This window comes from Carettochelys insculpta, chromosome 1 (assembly GCF_033958435.1).
Source record: "Carettochelys insculpta isolate YL-2023 chromosome 1, ASM3395843v1, whole genome shotgun sequence".
NCBI classification, from domain to species: Eukaryota; Metazoa; Chordata; order Testudines; family Carettochelyidae; genus Carettochelys; species Carettochelys insculpta.
This window is the reverse complement of record NC_134137.1, coordinates 258233138-258253495: the sequence shown is the minus strand read 5'-3', so window position 1 is coordinate 258253495 and position 20358 is coordinate 258233138. Positions and strand designations below refer to the sequence as shown.

The window sequence follows — 20358 nt, the reverse complement described above, 5'->3', positions numbered from 1 at the left end:
TCCTGTGATGCCAGAGCCAGCCCCCCTCAATCCCTGTGAATTCTACAAGCTGAGCAACCACCCAAGCCCCACAAGCCGCCTGCCTGAGCCCCGCCCCTCCCCTCCCACAAAGCTAGGCACCACCTGCCCCCGTTCTTATGCCATTCTTTTCTGAGTCTGGCAGCCCCAGCTCCCCATCTGCCTCATCCTCTTTCCCCCATGCAACCCACCCCCACTCACCTTTGCACGTGGGTCTTTGCCCACTGCCTGCTTTCTATAGTGACTGCACCAGATCACCCATGTAAAATGGCAGGGGCTGAGAGCCAGAAGCAAAGGCTGGCTCTTTCTGTGGGTGAGGGGAATGATGGGGTGGCAGGTTGCATCATGCCCCCTAGAATTTCTGCATGCCCCACAGTTTGGGAAACCATGTGCTAGACAATATTGAGTTCCTGTGGTGTGGATAAATTATCTGGTTCGGCACCAGTTAGGTCCTATGTTGGACTAGAGAGGTTCAACCTGTAACTTTCTCTAACATTGATTAGAACTATTTTGTGTTCTTCAAATTTCTGAAAAAAAATCAGGCATGTTCTTTAAGTGGAATTTAGATGATCATTTTACACACTCATACCTTAAAGTTTGTGTAGGAAAGTGCAGAACGGCCTTAGTCTCATTTTGAAATTGGTCTTTTCCTATTATCTTAAAATGCTACCTGAAATCTATGAGCTGCTTCAAAATTTTCTAGCCCTGATTCCTGTGTCCTTGTAACTGCTTAAAGTGAGATTTTACAAGGTCAGATACCAGAATCAAGGACTGTGGCCTAAACACTTAAATTTGTACACCCACTGAAAATAGATACCAGATAGGATTACACAACTAGCTGTGCTCTATTAGGAGGAGACAGTAGCATCTTGCCTAACCTGGACTTCTTTGTGGAGATTTCTGACTCTGAAATTATAGACTTACAGTGAAGCATAAAGTCTGGAGAATTCCAGGAGCTTGGTTAGTTGGAAGCGATGTTAGAGGTCTAATATTTAACTGAAATTATCGATACCCTCTAGTTTGTCCTTTTCCCAAAGGGCTTGTCTATACTTGCCCTCAACTTCGAAGGGGGCATGTTAACCAGGGCAAGGAGAGATTATTAATGAAGTGGTGCAGTGAATACACAGCTAATTCTTCCCTATGGCAACTTCAAAGTGTCAAAATGTTGGGTTTGTCTACACTAGCTCCCTACTTTGAAGGGAGGATGGTAGGTAGGGCGTTGGGAATTTATTAATGAAGTGCTGCCGTGTGTATGCAGCACTCATTAAGCAAATTCCCCCCCACGGCAACTCTGAAGTTTTAAACTTCCTAGTGCCGGCTCGCGTCTAGCCTGGGCTCACCCACCAGTACTTCGAAGTGCTGCGGCACTTCATTAATAAACTCCCAACACCCTACTGACCATCCTCCCTTCGAAGCAGGGAGGTAGTGTAGACACAGCCATTGAGGAGTAAAGGCATTTCAAAGCGCTGGTGGCTACACTCATGCCAGCGCTTCAAAGTTGCCATGGGGGAGAATCAGCCTCATGAAGAAGTGCTGCGTGTTCACTGCAGCACTTCATTAGTCATCTCCCCTTGCCCTGGTTAACATGCCCCCTGCGAAGCTGGGGCCAAGCGGCGACTCAGCCAAACTGCAAGAGACACTGCCCTTCCCAAACACGCTTATCCTACCAGGCCCCCAGCAGTTCATTGCTTCGCAGGTTGAGGGATCCACCCAGCACCATCACACAACGCGCCGTGTGACTGCCCAAGTTGGCCGGTGCCCGCCCCTACAGGAGAAGGGGCGGCTCAGCCGGCAGCAGCCAAGCCCCGCCCAGCCTGTGTGGGCGAGCGAAGGCAGAGCCCGGTCCCGCCTGCGGGAGGAAGCGAACGGGGCAGGGGCGGGCCCCGGAAGTGCCGCGCTCGCCCTCTGGTTCGGTCCCAGGGCTCTGAGCGCGGGCCGGCTGCTGATCATGTCGGCTAGAAACCTGGGCACAGAGCTGGGTAAGGGCAGCAGCTGATCCTCCCGCCGGGGCAGCCTGCGTGTGGGGTCGGGGCGCGTGGTGTCCACACACGCAGAGAGCCGAGGCGTTGTCCAGCGTGCACGTGCCTAGGGGGTAGCGCTGACTCCGCACCCTGGTGAGTGGAGGTGAAGCTGTCAGCCGCCCGCTGGGACTCGGAGGATCTGGCTCACCCCAAGCCACCCTGAGGCTTCAGGGAAGGGATTTGTAAGCAGAAGTAATCAGGGGATTCAAGTATCAGAGAGGTAGCTGAGTTAGTCAGTGTCTGCAAAAATAACAAGAAGTCCTGGGGCACCTTATAGACTAACAGATATTTTGGGGCATAAGCTTTCGTGGGCAAAGACCGGCTTTGTTAAACACAGGGATCCCTCCAGAATTGTTGGTGTCAAGGTGGGAAAGTGTCAATTCCCACAAATCGTTCATCAGTGAAGACAGAGAAGAGGAGGCAGTCTTGAGTGGGGTGGGTAGGAGACTGGCCTCGGGGTATGTGTCACATGCTTCGAGTTTCATTTCCATTAAACTTTTTGAAAGTTTTTTTTTTGTTCCAAATCTCAAACATTGCCCTGCTGTGGAATGATCATCTTTGAGTCACATCTATCTGTTTGAACTATAACTCTCTAACAATGTATATGGTGGATTTTCGTGCTGGTGCACTGTCTGAGAGGAGATGGGTTTTAAAGGAATTTTTATATTATGTAAAATTGTTAGATGAGTAGCTTTTATGACCATATCTAAACCTATGGGCTTATTCAAGGTTTTGATTATTAAGTACAGTATTTGGAATTTGCTCTTTGAATTTAGTGATTAGTTCTCTGTGCCACATGGTATTTTTCTTTTTTCACCATGGCTGACCTTTGTTCTATAAACTTCTGTTTTCTGAAACAGATTATTTTCTTGGTTAAGCAAATTTGGGTTCTGGGCCCAAAATTTGCTGTCCATAAATGTTTGTGTGAAGAAAAGACCAAGGGTGCAGTTGCTCATAGAGACCAGTAAAACAGTATGGTAGGGGAGGGCAGAGGCTGATTCCAGATCTAGGTTATACTCAGGGATGTGTTTATTATAAAACTGATTTTCACACTTTCAGTATTGCCAACCCTAAAATGTCAAATCTGCTGAGTTAGGACCCCCAAAATCGTGAGACTGGCTTAAAAATCTTAAAACATAAAAATATGGGTTATTCATATTTTCCTTTTCTTATCCTTTAGCTGATTATGGGTTTGGTCTCATTTTCAAGCTTTTTTCCATAACTGTGAGGGCTAGAAATATGTTTTGTTGTTGTTAACTGAATGCTTACTTATAAATACCTGTTTCCAGAATGTTAGGCTTTAGCTAATACCCCAGTAGGGCAAGATCTATAAAAAACATTTCAGGAGTTGGCCCCACTGCTATTCCAGACAGTTTTAGACACATGCCAACAGTGCCCCGAAACATGGTAGGACTCCCTTCCTTGACTCTTGTGGGACTTTAAGGTGCTGACTGAATCAATCTCTTCTCTGTTCCTGTCACCATCCTTACTGGGATGAGTGAGAGAATGGGGATGTTTTTGAACTCACTGCATCATATATATAAATCAAGGAACTGACTTTTTTTAGTTCATTTATTTTTCTTTTCCACAGTGGAAGTTGACTGTTCCCCTCACCCCCAGCCACAAAAGGCCCAGTTTAAAATTTTCCCTCTAGACTACTAGTACAGGGTAAATCTCCCTGGTCCTTCACCCTCAGGGCCTGAGTGGTCCTGGACAAGGGATTTTGCTGGACCAGGGGAAGTCAATGCTCCCCTGCTGGTCCCAGCTCTTGGCTGCCAGCCCCAACCAATTCTCAGCTGCCACCCATGGCTCCCTGGCTTCAGCTACTGATTTTTCTGGCCAGGTGCAGATTGCCAGCCCCAGCTGATACTCCTAGGGAGGGTTTACCGGCTTCTCAGACCCAGCTGCAACTCTGTGGCTGTGGTCTGCTGGCTTCCTGGCCCCAGCCGCTGATCCCCAGCCACCGCTCCCTGGCCTGTGCTTTCCGGACCCAGCTGCATCTCCTCAGCTGCCACCAGTCCCCCGTCGTCAGTTCAGCTGTGACTACTGGGTCTGGGTTGGGGTTCCTGGGTCGGACTCCCAGCTGGTCCCCATTCCTGGCCAGCAGAGCCCTGGTCCAGCAGGATCACAGATGTTGCCAGACCAGAGAGTCCCAGATTTCGGTGGTGCAACCTGTATTTATTTATTTATTTTATTTGCCCTCCATTATATTATCTTTTACCTTCCATCTCTTTGGAATATTTCATTTCCTCCAAGCAAGCTGATGAGTTACTGTGATCTAGTGCAGCATCATCAACAACCACGGGCTCAGTGCCCATTGGTGTCTGATGCCACTCTCACTATTTCCTTCCATCTTTCCCTGTCCAGTGCAGAGCAGCTTAGTTTCTGTAGACTAGCCCCTCAAATCTATTATACCATCTACCCATTCTCTGTGGGGTCTGCCTGTCGTATTCAAGCTGTCCATTATGCTGAATACCAGGGTCTTGATTTTTTGTTCATTATGCATATATGCCCAAATATCTGTAAATTGTGTTGTAAAGTCTTCTGCAGTAGGTTCTCTTTCAGCAGTAGCTGCCTATATAATTCCTCATTGGCGCCCTTCTGCATCCATCCTATTCCCAGGATCTTTCTATAATAACTCTTGTCGAGTGCCAATATTCTTCTCTTTGACTCTTTCGTTGTCTCCCATATCTCACATCTGTACAACATGCTGCTGAATACACGTTTTCAAGATGCTCAGCTTCGTTCCTAAGCTAATTGCTCTGGTTTTCCAGATCTGATCCATCACCTTCAAACTCCCCCTTGCTTTTGCTATTCTAGTTGCTATTTCCTTCTTACACTCTTGCTCATACGTTATGTTGCTTCCCAGATACTTGAACTGCTCTACATTCTCTGGTTCAATCCCATCTACCCTGATTTTCCTTCCTATTTCCTTATCTCCAGATACTATTTTTTTATTGATGTTCATAATCAGTCCGTACCGCTTCCTTTCCTTGCTTAGCACCTGCATCATTTTCACTAGCTTCTCATTGTCTTCCTCAATGATAACTATATCATCCACGATCTAGTGTGGCAGCTCTCAATGTTTCCAGGCAATATTTCCTTTTTCAGGAGCCTGATTTGTTTTGTGTACCATCAAGCTCCACCTTACTTACAAACTGCGTGATTATGAAAACAAACATAAAAATATAGAAGGGTACAGCACACTGTTACTGAAAAATTGGTTGTTTTCTCATTTTTAACCACAATTTTAAAATAAATCAATTGGAATATAAGTGTTATGTTCAAATTTCAGTGTATAGTTATGGAACAGTATAAAGAAGCCATTGTATGAAATTTTAGTATGTAGTGACTTCATGAGTGTGTTTTATGTAGCCTGTTGCAAAATTAGGGAAAGATTGGGAGGAGATGGGTGTGTACTGACAAGTATATGCATACCTGTGATTGAGAACCCCTTGTCTAGTGTATGATCTGGGGTATCTGAAAGTAACATGAGAATATCTCTTCAAGTATTCCTACGTAAAAGGCATCTTTTTGTTGGTATATGTATTATAAGGTCTGCTGTTTGACTCACACCATCGTATTGGAGGATATGTGCAAACCTTATTATACAGATTGCATGTTCTTTTTAAAACACAATGCACACATCTTATCTAGGGATTGTGTATGTGGTTCTTTGAGAATTGTTCATGTAGGATCTTTTAATATTACCTGACAAAATAGGTTATATCTTATAGATCCACATGCCTAAGAGAATATTAGGGAGGTGGTATTGTCTAGTGGATCGATTATGGGACTAACTCAGGAGCACCTGGTTTTTATTTCTGGCTGAGTTTTTATGACTTGCTGCATGACCTTGGCCAAGTGACTTAACTGTTGCACACCTTAGTTTCTAACTGTAAAAAAACCCAACAAAACTCCAAAATAATGGTTTGTAAAGTGGTTTGAAATCTACAGCAGCAGAGCACTACATAAATTTATTATGACCCTTGTCTTCTGTAATTTACATCCAAGTGTGTTCAAAACATTTCTATAGCACGTATTTCCCTCTGAAATTAATTGTTTTCCCCTCTCCCAGACACCTGTCCTCCTTGACTTACTTTGAGTGGAAGATTACAGTATGGAGAGCGCTATGGGATCCATCAGGATCAAAGATGCCATTTAAAATGTAAAATAATGTTATATTCCTGCTTGCATATTGGAAGAATGTTTTAAACCCCTTTCTTAAAGATATTAATATTTCATTACCATTTTTTTCATTTAAATAAAACCTGCCTTGTGCAGCGAAAGAGACTGTCCCAAATGTTAAGATGCCTCATTGTTTGGGCACTGAATCAGATTCTTAGGATCAGAATTTCTGAGCACGTGCAGCTCCCATTACCTTATGATGGACTTATGGGTGCTCAGCATTTCTTACTAAAGAAAAAAATGGGCACAAATATAATATATTTTTTAAAAGGAAATGTTTTTTTTTTTTGAATACTTGAGAATGCTGCGGTTTTAATTTTTTTTTTGGATTGCCCAGGTTCTGTATGTATGAATTATTTAAATGCAAAATAAACATCAAGCAGAATCATTTAACATAAAAGTCATTATAGAATCACAGAATACTAGAGCTGGAAGGGACCTCAGGAAGTCACAAGTTAAGTTCTCTGCCCTTGGATAAGGACCAAGCACCATTTATAACATCCCTGTTAGATATCTAACTAACCTGTTCTTAAATATCTCCTATGATGGAGATTCCATAGCCACCTGAGGCATTAGGTGGGGACAGCATGCAAACAAGCAAATCAGGACAGCTGTGGATATTCAGGAGGCAGTGCTTTAACTGTTGCTAGCATGTTCGCTCTGGGGAATGCTGAGAAAGAACTTTCAAGGCTCACCTGAAGGCTTTCATGTCAGAGTAAGAAGTATAAGAAATAGATATGTGGACACTTACATTTCTCCTTTTTCATGGCTTTCTTCTGATAGTAGCTGTCAGTGTTACAAACCTTTTCTCCCAGACCTATGCAAAATGGGAGAGCTCAGCAGGAATGCTAAGAGCTTAGCCAGCTCATGTTAATCACTTTCAGTGGCAGTACAAAGCATTTTCCTCATGTCTATCTCTGCATATGATTGTTGGATGGTAATTTGTGTTTTGTAGTAGAGACACCTAGTGGTCTAATGTGTTTACAAAGAATTTTAAAACACTTCATTTGAGTTCTTCCCCACTGTGTTATGCTAAAAGTGTCCCTTGTACATCTAATGTCTTATAAGATGCGAGGGTTATAGCACATGTATCTTCTCCAGAAATGAGAGTGAGACTCCTGCCCTCATGCCATGCGATCTATCGTATCGTCACTCAGTTTATTGCAGGTTTTCCATTCCTTATTATATGTAAAATAAAATGTAGAAAACAATTACTTTCTTCTTTTTCCTTCTATTGTCCCATAACACAAGAAGAAGGTAGTTACTTGATTAAAACTAGGGGCAGGTGCAGTTAGAACAGGAAAAGGGAAATCCCACAAGTCAGCGTGTGCAATTTGCTTGTCGCAAGAGTCACGTACTGAAGGCAGATGTTGAAATGGGCGAGAGGATTTTACAGTCTACACCATTTGGCGCTATACATGCTGAAATTGCAGAATAAATTTCCTGTATGTTTGTATTAACTGATTGTCACTGGCATCAGGGAGGAAGGAATCGGCCCTCTCCCACACGGCTTCCAAAGATGCCCTGAGCCGGTGCTTAGTCTGTGAATTTTTCCACTTTCTGTACACAAAGAATGTTTAAGTGCTTTATGAAGGTTGTAAATATCATTATATTGGCTTAATTATTAAACTGAAGCAGGCAGACTGCTGGAAACAGGAAAGTAGATTTGATAGACCATTGGTCTGGTTTGATGTGACCCAGGCTACAGCTATATCATATGAATAAAAAATACTTTTTCTGGAAAGTGTTCTCCCCAGAGGAATGAATTTTGTAATGCATATCTCAAACATTCTCCTCGTTTCATCTGGTTTCACTGTGGGGTTAGTAAATTGATAGATAGCCATTCCATCTGTAAATTTATCATAGAATCCCAAAGGGATTTTCACGTGGGCCATGTCTACACAGCATTTCCCTTTTGGAGGAGGAACACAAATGAACGAGATAGAAAATGCAATTGAAGCACTGATTTACAAGTTTTGCTCTTCCGAAAGAGACGTTTCTGAAAACAAAAACAGCAGTGTAGATGGAGTTCCTTTGGGGGAAAATTTATTGAAAGAACCCTTATTCCTCATTTTTTTTCGAAACAAAAAAGCAAGTCAAGTAGCACTTTAAAGAGTAACAAAATAATTTATTAGGTGATGAGCTTTCGTGGGACAGACCCACTTCTTCAGATCATAGCCATACCAGAACAGATACAATATATAAAGCAGAGAGGACCAAAAATTGTTATCAAGGTTGGCAAATCAGAAGAGCAGAGGGGTGGCAGGGTGGGGGAGTGTGTGTGGGGCGTGAGGGGGGGAAGTCAAGAGTTAGATAAAACAAAGTATGTAAAAGAGTCCTTACAATGGGCCAGGTAATTGCTTCCCAGTTCAAACCACATGTTAATGTGTCAAATTTGAATATAAATGAGAGTTCTGAGCACTGCCTCTGTAAACAATTATTAAAGTTACTTTTCAGTAAAACACACACTTTCAGGTCATTAACAGAATGGCCCACTCCATTAAAGTGCTGGCTGACAGGTTTGTGAGTTAGAAGTTTTTTGATGTTTGTTTTGTGTCCATTCATTCTTTTCGAAGAGTGTTTACAGTTTATCCTATATACATGGTGTGTGGGCATTGTTAGCTCCTGATGGCGTATATGATGTTAGTTGAGGAACAGGAGAACGTGCCTGTGATTCTGTGAATGACATGGTTAGGTCCAGTGATGATATCTCCAGAATAGATATATGGGCAAAGTTGGCAAGGGGGCTTGTTGCAAGGAAAAGTTACAGGATTAGTATTATTGTGGTATAGCCTGTGGTTGCTAGTGAGAATCCTCATAAGGTTGGGAGGTTGTCTGTAGGAGAGAACATGCCTGTCACCTGGGACCTTCTGGAGTGTGGCGTCCTGATTTAGGATAGGTTGTAAGTTTTAAATGATGCATTGCTGTGGTTTGAGCTGGGAGCTGTAGGTAATGACCAGTGGTGTTCTGTTGGCTTTTTTTTGAGCTTATCTTGGCGTAGTTGGTTTCTGGGTATTCATCTGGCCCCGCTGATTTGTTTTTTTTACTTCCCCCGGTGGGTAATTCAGGTTTATATATGTGTGGTAGAGCCCTTGTAGTTTTTGGTCTCTGTCAGTAGGATCAGAGCAGATGCGATTGTACTTAAGGGCTAGACTGTAAACAATGGATCTCGTTGTGTGTACAGGATGGAAGCTAGAAGCATCCAGGTAAGTATAGTGGTCAGTGGGTTTCCAGTAGAGTGTGATACGTATCAGGCCATTATTGATTTGTACTGTAATGTCCAGGAAATGTATCTCCCGTGTGGAGTGGTCAAGGCATAAATTGATGGCGGGGTGCAGATTAAGTCTCTGTGGAGTTCTTCTGGAGTCTCTTTACCATGGGTCCAAATCATAAAGATGTCATCGATATATTTTAAGTAAAGGAGAGGTGTTTCTGAGTGAATAAGGTCCTGAGTAGCAGCAGGGAGTTCCTTAAGTGGTGGTTGTAATTTCTTTTGGAATTCCAAAGTGGGATTAGAGGAGAGAGGTCTGTAAAATGTGGTGTTGGACCAAACAGACATAAAAAAACTCACAAACCTGTCAGCCAGCAGTTTAATGGAGTGGGCCATTCCGTTAATGACCTGAAAGTCTGTGCTTTACTGAAAAGGAACTTTAACAGTCGTTTACAGAGGGAATGCTCAGAACTCTCATTTATATTTGAATTCGACACATTAACATGTGGTTTGAACTGGGACAGCAATTACCTGGCCCATTGTAAGGATTCTTTTACATACTTTGTTTTATCTAACTCTTGACTTCCCCACCCCACACCCTCCTCCTGCTACCCCTCTGCTCCTCTGATTTGCCAACCTTGATAACAATTTTTGGACCTCTGTGCTTTATATATTAAGTCTGTTCTGGTGAGGCTATGATCTGAAGAAGTGGGTCTGTCCCACAAAAACTCATCACCTAATAAATTATTTTGTTACTCTTTAAAGTGCTACTTGACTGCTTATTTGTTTTGATAGAATACAGACTAACATGGCTGTCTCTCTGTCGCTCTTCTTTCTTTTTTTTCAGGAATACGAGTTCATCCAAAATTTTTTTTGTTGGAAGGAACCCATCTTACATGGCTGTTTTTGTTTTCGGGAAAAGTCTCTTCCAGAAATGCGATTGCTCAAGATTATGCTAATGAAGCACAAGATTTGTAAATCAGTGCTTCATCTGCATTTTCAATTTCTCGCATTGTCATTCCTCCTTTGAAAGGGGAGTGCTGTGTAGACACAGCCATAAGGTAACCACATCAGAAGAAAAAGGGACATCCTTCAACAGAAGATACAGGCAGAAGATAAAAAGAAGGATGCGTCAAATCAGAGAGAGAGAGTCTGTGTGGTGCCTGACTTCTATCTAGAGATCAGTGTTCCCTCAGGAGCTTTAGTCAGTGGGAACTAGGGTTCAACACTTAAAAAATAGGCCACTTAATATGTAGGCGCATTATGACTAGGCCATGTTTTCAAACTTAAGTGATTAGCCCCAGGTAGAGGTGAGAGATCCTGCAGAAAATCAGTGGCAAATTTATGACTTCAGCCTAGGAAACCTGACCATTTCTCCATTCATACCATTGTTACATTATCCTCTGCCTTTTCAAAACAGCTATCTTTGTCATTCTAAGGACAGAGTGCATTCTTGGAAGTTAAACAAAACATTGCCCATTTTCCTCTGCCCAGACATTTGAGAGTGGAAGAAGGAGGGAAGACTGGATGGATTTTTCTACCAGGATTATAGTCTAATTTATTTAAATGCTATGTATTGTTATAGTTGGCATTTCTGAGCCATTTCCATGTGACGGCTAGCATGGTGGAGAGTTGCAGTTGTGACACACTTGTACGAGAAAGCAGAAACCTGGATTTAATATCAATAAGGAACTTTTATATAGTGATGTTCATCTGTGAATGTCAAAGTGCTTTACAAAGGATGTAAATATCATTATGTTTGCTTAATTATTAAGGTGAAGGGTTTTTTATGATGGCCATTTAATATTTAAATCAAACAGTGTTTTCTTGTGATTATTAAACTCGCACAGCACTGTGAAAACTGGCTTGAAATGTTAACCACAGTGAAAATCGATATGCTATAATTTATTATTATGAGGTGGGCTTGTAGCACTTCTAATTAAGATTGCCTGAGGGGGCTAAACTGATTAGGATAAGGGCTGCCAAATTGATCATGGAGGTTGCTGTGGATGGGGGGCTGAATTGAGGGGTGAGGGGATGCACTGAGGGATGGGATTAATTCCTGGCAGAGGTAGGTGTGTGAGATCCTGAAGAAAAGGCCACAGTCACCTTAGCCATCACAGTTGGGAGGGTGGGCACCACTCATTGTCAGGTACACACTGGTGATGTGTAGGAGGAGTTCAAAAGTCAAAGAGCAGACAACTAAAACAGTATCTTTTTTTTAATCATGACATTTGGGTCAAACATCATGGCTTTTGAGGTTCAGCTAATGATTTTTGAGATCTTGACATGAGCAATACAGTCTCTTATGCTCTCTCTGTTGGCATCAAGGCATCTTGGTAGAGCAGGGGATTGCAGCCTAACTCAGGGGTCTGCAACCAAAATTGCGAGAAGAGCCATTTTTGTCAAATTCAGTTGCAAAATTAATACTTCAGGAGCTGCAGTGCACATGAATACAAGACAATTCTTAATAAATAATGTCAAACCATGCTTTTTATCACCCCTATTTTAAGAACAGTGCACAAGTAATGATTTGTGTCAGTTAGAAAGTTGTCACCCCCATCTCCAGGCTTTATCTGCCTCAGCTCCCAAATTCTCCCCTATCCCCAGGCCTCCCCCCCACCATGCTGCAAACCCACCACCGTCACCAGGATTAACCCCTCTGAGCTACAAACCTCCCCCAGTCCTAGGCTTAACTCCTCTGACCCCTTCCCACTCCGGTCTTAACTAACCTGAGCACACAGTTCTACCACAGCCAGTGCCTCCCCCCACTGCTCCCCACCACCATTTCCTCCTGCTTGCTGTGGCTGCACAGCTCCAGCAGGGGCAGGCTCGGCTGCCCCTCCCCACAGCTTTTCAGTGGCTTAGACTTCTGCCCACGTGGGATGGCTCTGTGCCCAGCCAGCTTTCACTTCTGGACTCCCTGCCCTGCCACGGCTGACGGCTGAGTGGCTTCTCCTGCTGTTGATTAAACAACGTCGTGCAACTGAATTTAGTTTTTTGTTTAAGTGGCATTGGTGGCAGCCTCCAGAGCCACTTCTGTAGTCAGTGGTGTCATCTCTCAGAGCCACAAATGACCCCTCAAAGAGCCACATAAGGCTCTGGAGCCACAGGTTGCTGAGCCCTGGCCTAACTGCAATGCGGAGGTGGAAGGAATGGGAAAATGGTGGGGAGATAAGATTGAGGGTTGGGTGTTTGGGGATAGGGCAGGAATCTGAGAGAGGATAGGAAAGGAGCTGGGGGTAGAGAGAAAGGGGGTTAAGAACAGGTCAGCCTTAATTTTGGCATTTCCTAACTTTTAGGTGCTTAACTTTGCAACTTTGTCATTTGCACATGTCATTTTATTTAGTCACCCATCTCTGTTTCCTGATCTAATTCTTTACATGTGTGCAATTCATGCTTCCCTGTGCACTGGGGGCACCGGCGACTCCCTGCTTCCCAGGGTTGCTTCTCTACCTACATTGCTCTCCTCGCCTAGATTAAAGAAGGAAAATATTTGTAAAATGTTGAGTTGAGTTGGTGGACAATTTTTAACTAGTGTGTTCATTTAAAAATGGTCTGTCTGGTGAGTTGAAAAACCCAAAAAAGTTAGAGCAGTTTTAACAGTGGTTTTGAAGTGTGTATGTAATATCAAATAAAAATTGTGATGCAACTTCAGCATCATCTCATCTCACAACAGGAACTTCAGCACCGTCTCATCTCACAACAGGACAGTGAGGCAACCAAGCATAGAGGAGCTACTTCCCCAACCAAGTCAGACTGGCTTTGTGTACTCAGCCCTGGTGCAGGCCAGGAAAAAAAAACAATAAGAACGATCAAAGCAAATGGAGCACCTTGAAATTGAAAAGAAGACCCCAGTCTTTGGGAAACTCCTCCATGAAGCCACTGAGAGTTCCATGCCAGTCCCAAGCCTGGATGAAGAAGGAGGGTTGGTCAGATGTGTGTTGATGTACTGACAAACAACAATACGAATGAAATCTGATGCCAGTACAACTAAATGTTAAAAGATGGCGGCTCAGATGTCGCCTGGATAAACAAGGTCCGCGATACTAATTGAGCAATCGGGGTTGGGTTGATAAGTTGGCTACCAAAAGAAAATTACAGCTAACATGCATGCTATCCATTGGAACATGGAACGTCCAAACACTGTGGGCAACTGGAAAACTAGAGCTGTTTTGGAAGGAGATGGAGAGATACTGATGTTATATACTTGGGCTGGCAAGATGTGTTGGACGGGATCAGGAGAGAGATGTGGTTGCAAAGTCATGTGGTCAGGAAACAAAACGAACCATGAAGCAGGAGTTGGATTCCTTCTTAGCAAAACAGCTGGAAGAGCATTATTAGGATACAAACTGGTGAGTGCAAGAATGATGGTCGTGCAATTTGAAGCAGAACTGTTCAACATCTCAGTCATTCAGGTGTATGCACCCACGTTGGACAGTACGGAGGAAGAGATTGAGCTGTTCTATAAAGACTTGACAAAGACGGTGGAGGAGACACCGAAGACAGGTGTGTTGCTCATTGGAGGAGATTGGAACAGATATGAAGGTTGGGAGAGAATCATGGGAAGGTTTGGATATGGAGAAAGAAACAAATGAGGTGAGAAACTGCTAGAGTTTGCCAGAGAGCATGAGATGGTGATTTGCAACACGAGATTCCAACAAAAGGACTGTAGGAAGTGGACATGGCGATGAAATGACAGGAAGTCCAAGAACATGATAGATATGATTTTGATAAGAAGAAGATAACATCAGTACAGCAGTGCCAAACTTTCCAAGGAGTGGATATAGACTCAGACCACAGTCTAGTGATTGCCTACTTCAAGATAAAACGGAAATGAAAATGTAAGACACCGTTTAAGAAAAGAAGAGATGTGGCGAGGCTATGTGAGGAAGAAACAGGGAATGCATACGGAGCAGAGCTTGAAGCGAAGATTAAGAATATCGCCACAGAGAAAGACCTAGATAACAGAGTCGCAGGGATAGCCATTGCTATAGAAGAGGCAATTGAGCAGACTGTTCCAGAGGAAGAAAAGATCAATAAGAAGTGGATTACCCAGAAGACACTGCAGTTGTTTCAAGAGAAGAGAGTGTTGAAGATGCGAAGAGATGTTTCTGAGATGGCAGAACAGCAATATAGGATGAAATGCAATGAGGTAAGGAAAGCAGCCAGAAAGGATAAGGAGAAATGGTTAGAAGAGCAATGTGAAGATATCCAGAGGTAAGATCAGAGAGGTGTATAAGACAATTAGGAATATTAATAGGAAATGGCAGCCGAAGCAGGTGGTGATCAAAGATGAGAACGAAGAAGTACTCATGAACAGGGAGAAGATTGTGCAGCGATGGACGAGATATTGCACCAGTCTATACAAAGCACAGTTGGACCTGAGTGTCTCAGAGAGATTGATTGAAGAATTGAAAGAGATATCTCCCCTGAGCATCGAGAGCGAGACTGATATTTCGAAGGAGGAAGTGGAAAAAGCAGTGAAACGACTAAAGAACAACAAGAGCCCTGGAAATGATAAGATCACGGGAGAGATGATCAAATATGGTGGAGAAAGCGTGATTCAGGAAATACACCGACTATGTAATATAGCATGGAAGGAAGGGAAGGCGCCTAAGGAATGGACGAGATCTGCGCTAGTGACAATACCCAAGAAAGGAAGTACATTGGAATGCAAGAACTACAGAACGATTGCCCTAATGAGTCATCTAGGTAAGGTGCTGATGATGATACTGACTGAGAGATTAAGATCGCAGATAGAAGAACATGTAGCAGATGAGCAAGCGGGATTCAGAAAAGATAGCAGTGCCATACAGCAGATATTGGCACTAAGACTGATAGTGGAGAAAGCTTGATAAAAGAACAAAAACGTATACCCTCGCTTCGTCTATTTTCAAAAGGCATTTGACAGTATAGATCAGAAAGTGACTTGGGTGGTGTTGGAGTCATACGGAGTGGATAGCAGACTGATACAGCTGTTGAAGGATATCAATGATAATGCAGAGGCAGTGATGAGAACATGTGGGGATGTGGGAAGTTTGGTTTAAAACAAGTAAAGGTATGACACAAGGAGATCCAATATCACCAAGTATCTTCATTGCACATCTGGAGAGAGCAATGGACAAGATCAAGGAAGAGGTAGAAGGGATATCTGTGCATGGGAAAATAATTAATAACTTGAGGTTCATGGATGATATAGTTATCATTGAGGAAGATACGAAGAAGCTAGCAAAAACAGTGCGGGTGTTAAACAAAGAAGGGAAGCGGTATGGACTGATTATGAACATGGATAAAAACAAAAACAATGGTATTTGGAGATAAGGAAATAGGAAGAAAGATCAGTGTTGACAGTATTGAACTAGAAAATGTAAAGAAGTTCACATATCTGGGGAGCACCATAACGTATGACTTAGACTGTAAGAAGGAAATAGCGATTTAAAAGAGCAAAAGCAAGAGCGAGTTTGAAGGCAACGGATAAGATCTGGAAAAGCAAAGCAATTAGCTTAAGAACAAAGCTGGGCATCTTGAAAACATGTGTATTCAGCAGCATGTTTTACGGATGTAAGACATGGATGATAACAAAAGATTTGAAAAGAAGAATATTGATGTTCGAAAGGAGTTGTTACAGAGAGATTCTGAGAATAAGATGGATGCAGAAGGTCACCAATGAGGAATTATATAGGAAGATACAGCCGAAGTAGAACCTGCTGCAGAAGGTTATAAAACGGAAGCTGCAACTATTTGGACATATTTGCAGAATGAATGATGAACGAAAAATCAAGAGCCTAGTATTCGGCATAATAATGGATGGCTCGAATAGGAGAGGCAGACCCCGCAGAGAATGGATAGATGATATAGTAGATTGGTGCGGAACTAGTCTCCAGAAACTAAGCCACTCTGCACTGGACAAGGAAAGATGGAAGGAAATAGTGAGAGAGGCATCAGATGCCAATGGGCGCTGAGCCCATGGTTATTGATGGTGATGATGAGTCTTTAGGAATTAAAAATGGAAGTTGTCCCTACTTTAAATATCTGTAGTGAGTGAAGGAGAAATGAAGGGGTTTGAACTGAAGAATATCTGGAACATGGGGACAGTCTCAAGGATTCTCATATAAATGGGGATTGTCCTGTGAAGCTTTCTTAAAGCAGTAGAGTCCTGACAGATGCAAAAATTGTATCTGCATCTCTATCAGCAAAAATGAGCTGTAGATAGCTGCATCCACATCTCCAGATACAGATACCTGTGAATAGCCACAGATTTGAAGGGCTTTAGCAATAGGTAATTCCTCACTTGGAAGGAGAATAATATCTAACAAGAAACGTTAGATCTTTTTACTGTATACCTTGCATACATTTTGCTTTCCTTTACTATTTCATCCTTGAACCTTTGTTCTTAATATTAAATGAGAAGTTCATTTTGTGCAAACTATGACCTTAGTTCGTAATAAGTTATGCAGTTTGTGTTGTACAAATTGCATAAGTTATTTCAAAACATCTTATTTTGAACCCCTACACTGGGGTTCGAAATAAGTGCTTATTTCGAACTTCCTGCTAACTCTCTATGTCACGAGTTACTGGGAGCGCAATACTGTTCTTGAAATCGCCCTGCTATTTTGAGTGCAGTGTTTGGCGTTGGGGTTTCTGTTTTGGGATACAAATATGTCTGGAAATAGAAAGCATAGTGTAACTTTAGCCTAGGTGCATGTGTGTCAAAGTGAGCTAGTAACTGAGGGGCTGGCTGCATGCCTTCAGGGATGATGAACCAAAGAGCAATGGGCTAAATGTTTTGTAATTAAGAACTCAGGGAAGAGGTGTTTGGGGAAACCTGGGATTAGAGGGGATGTGGGTTTCATACTGCCCAAATAGTAGGGAACTGGACCACAGCATAAAGGTCCCCAAAGTTATAGGGCAAATAGTAACAGAACTCTTCCTCATTTGGTTGATACCGAGAAGGTAATATATGATTATAGCTTCTAACTCAAAAAGCCCCCAAACCTCAAAAGCCAATTTACATACTAACCTATTTTACACATCCTTTATGAAATTTGATCCTTGAGCTGCTGCTGCTATCTGTAGTTCTTGTGGACCTCATCAGGCCTGTTTAAATGAGTGGGGGAAGCTGGATTTAGACTACACTTGGTGGAATTTCTCCCTTCTACCACTAAAAATGCAAACACTTTCTCGTTTCTTTAAAGTTTATTTTCAAGCATTCAATTTAGCTGTTCAAAGGGATTAAATAAAAGTCCAGCGCCTGGTCAGGAGTAAATTTGCATTGAAAAGAGTGAGTTATGTGGCTTGAATGTTTATAAGATTATATGTTGAAGTAGCTTTTTTATTTATTTTTCACTAATGGAATAGCTTAGTACTATTGGATTTGTGCTGACTATTCAAAAGGGAATGATTTTCCTGTTTAAAACTTTAACTACAGTTTTGAAGGTTTTCAGATGTCTTTGGAGGAAAAAGTAAACTTTAAGAGAGTGATTACAGAATATTGGCTAATTAGCTGTAGTGTAGCTGTTTTAATTACTTTTATCCCTGAAGCCACATGACTATGCAGATGACTAGCAGATGACTTATTTAAAAAAAAAAGTGTTCACACTGCAAGGTTAATGAGCCTAATTAAATATAGTTTTCCCTAGCCAGACTCTTTAAATCATAAAGCAGGGGGAAAAAAATCCAAGGCAAACAGTTCTGTTTAAAATAATGGTTATGTTCTGAATTTTAATAGACAAAATCTCTGACTGAGACTGATTTTTTTTTTTTTTTTTTCTGAATAAAGATCTGGTGAGATCCCACATGGCAAACTTTGAAAATCTATTTAGAAATGATTATGCTGATACATATTTGTTTTCTGTTCCTCAGCACCTTCTTAATTAATAGAGATGTAGGCTTGAAGAGAGGATCTGTGCTGCATAGGAGTCCCCATCTGCTCTTGCTTATTACCATAACCTTTGTCATTCCACACCACAGCCCTTAATTTTTTTTTTTTTACCTTCACACTTTGCATCATGTCTCATGTTAGATTGTAAAGTCTTGGCTGGTATTTTGGTCCAGATTTTAAAGGTGTTTAGGCATTGTTCTGATCAGCACTGTAATATGAAAAATATTTAGGTTTTTTGTGTGGTTTGTGTCAGTAAGCACTCAGAATGCTTTTTGGTGCTGTCATACTAATTATAATTAATATTGAGCAGATGACTTTTTAAGGGGGTAGTGAATGAGGAAGGTGAACATGTGAGCTGAGTTAATGGGTGCATCTGTGAATGGGATAGATGTTTTTCCCCCCTCCCCCGCCCAGCTCATCTCTTGTATGTCAGACTCGGTTGTGTCTTTTGTTCAAACCAAATATATCCATTAACATGCTTATTACTTCCTCAAATATATGTCTATGATTTTCCTTCCCAGAGAAAGTTATCCAGTGGTCCTCAGGAGCCTTGACCAACAGGTTAACTAGGACCATATGAACTGCCATAACCAGATTAGATCATTTAGAACAATATCATATCCACAAGAGTCCCCAGTATCAGGTGCATCAGAAGAAGCTGTGCAAGACTGCACAGTGGATAAAAATTGGAATAACTTTTTCATGGGGAAGTTGCATCTTGCCTCTTCCTCTCCCTGAAGAGTTTGTCTGAACAGCAAATGCTGTGTGCAGGCTAATTGACTTGAATCCAGCAAGTGCAGATAACAACGGCAATGAAGACCAAAGAGTGCGGGCACCTGGATACATGCTTTGTGCATTAGCCCATTTTGAAGTCCATGCTGCACTGTCTCCACTGCTATTGTGTAATTTAGGTAGGCTATGTTTACACTAGACCAAGAGAGTCGACGGCAGATACGCAATTCTAGCTATGTCAATTGCATAGCTAAAATTGACGTATCTGCAATCAGCTTACTGGCCTGTCTATTAAGGTGAAGGTCGACAGGAGAGTTTCTCCCTTCGACCTCTCTTACTCCTTGCATCTCACGAGGAGTGTCGTGGTCGACTGTAGCCCCCGAAGGCTCAATTTCACACATCCAGAGTAGATACATGACATTGAACCCCAGAATGTCAACCCTGGGTGGTTCAATCTTCCAGGGTAGTGTGGATGGGCTCGTAGGCTAACGTGCACAGGCTTGGCTGTGTAGACTCACACTCGGTCAGTTTTAGAATATGTCACATGATAGCACAAAAGCAAAGAATTATCTATTTTATAACTAACTGGATTTAACATTTAAATTCTTTGTCTTCTGCATACTTTCTATATGCTGTGCAAGCAGTAGTATGCTATGACAGACTTTTTAGCTCCGTGAAGAAGTGATAGAAAGCTTATTTTCTGGCATATCAACCAATTGTCTTTCATAGCCTTTAAAATTGTGAGTTTGTCTGGAAAAAATCAGGCCATTATGAACAGAGGAACCTGTCACCTTTTACTATCCAGTGCCAGACTAACTGTTGAGAGTTGGTCTTATTAGAGAAGAGGTAAAGCATTTCAAATAAGGCACTGAAGTTCTAAAATAATTAATCAAATCTTCCAAAGGGATTGAAAAGTCAAGCTGCCCCCAGTGGATACTAAAGTTATCGGGTGTCTTGATAAATTGCAACAAGGTCTAATGATTCTGCCTGTGCATTGTGCACATAGGAGGAGAATTGCAAGCCTGATACAGATCTATATTTTAATCCCCCTCTGTAGACCTAGTCAAACATTGTATACAGTGGCTTCTGAGAGGCCAGATACAATGATCATTGGAGAGTCTCAGCATCAGTTTAGCTATAGGATGCAGAGGTCTTTATAAGTACTAGTCTACACTAGAGCTGCTGCAGTGGCACAGCTGGCCTGATGTGGCTGCATGGCTGCAGTGCTGCTATTGCAGAGAGCGCTTCTGTCCATACACACTGAGTTTTCCTTTTCCTCAGCAGTGCTTCACTTGTGTTGTGCT

The 20358-nt window shown here is 42.3% G+C and overlaps 1 protein-coding gene and 1 long non-coding RNA gene across 3 annotated transcripts in view; one reads left to right on the top strand and one right to left on the bottom strand.

Moving 5' to 3' along the window:
* Nucleotides 1–1866: 1866 nt before the first annotated feature.
* DERA (deoxyribose-phosphate aldolase) overlaps nt 1867–20358 on the top strand; it is a 97988-nt gene continuing 79496 nt past the window's right edge. The window contains exon 1 of one of the 2 annotated variants that reach the window (XM_074983742.1): nt 1867–1997. In XM_074983742.1, coding sequence (XP_074839843.1) covers nt 1967–1997 — 31 coding nt within the window. In that variant the 5' untranslated portion in view covers nt 1867–1966. The other variant, XM_074983743.1, reaches the window with a different exon arrangement.
* Nucleotides 11695–20358, bottom strand: part of LOC142007185 (uncharacterized) — a 66172-nt gene continuing 57508 nt past the window's right edge. Inside the window, exon 3 of the long non-coding RNA XR_012643902.1 lies at nt 11695–11810. This is a non-coding gene — a long non-coding RNA (uncharacterized LOC142007185). The remainder of the gene's footprint in view (nt 11811–20358) is intronic.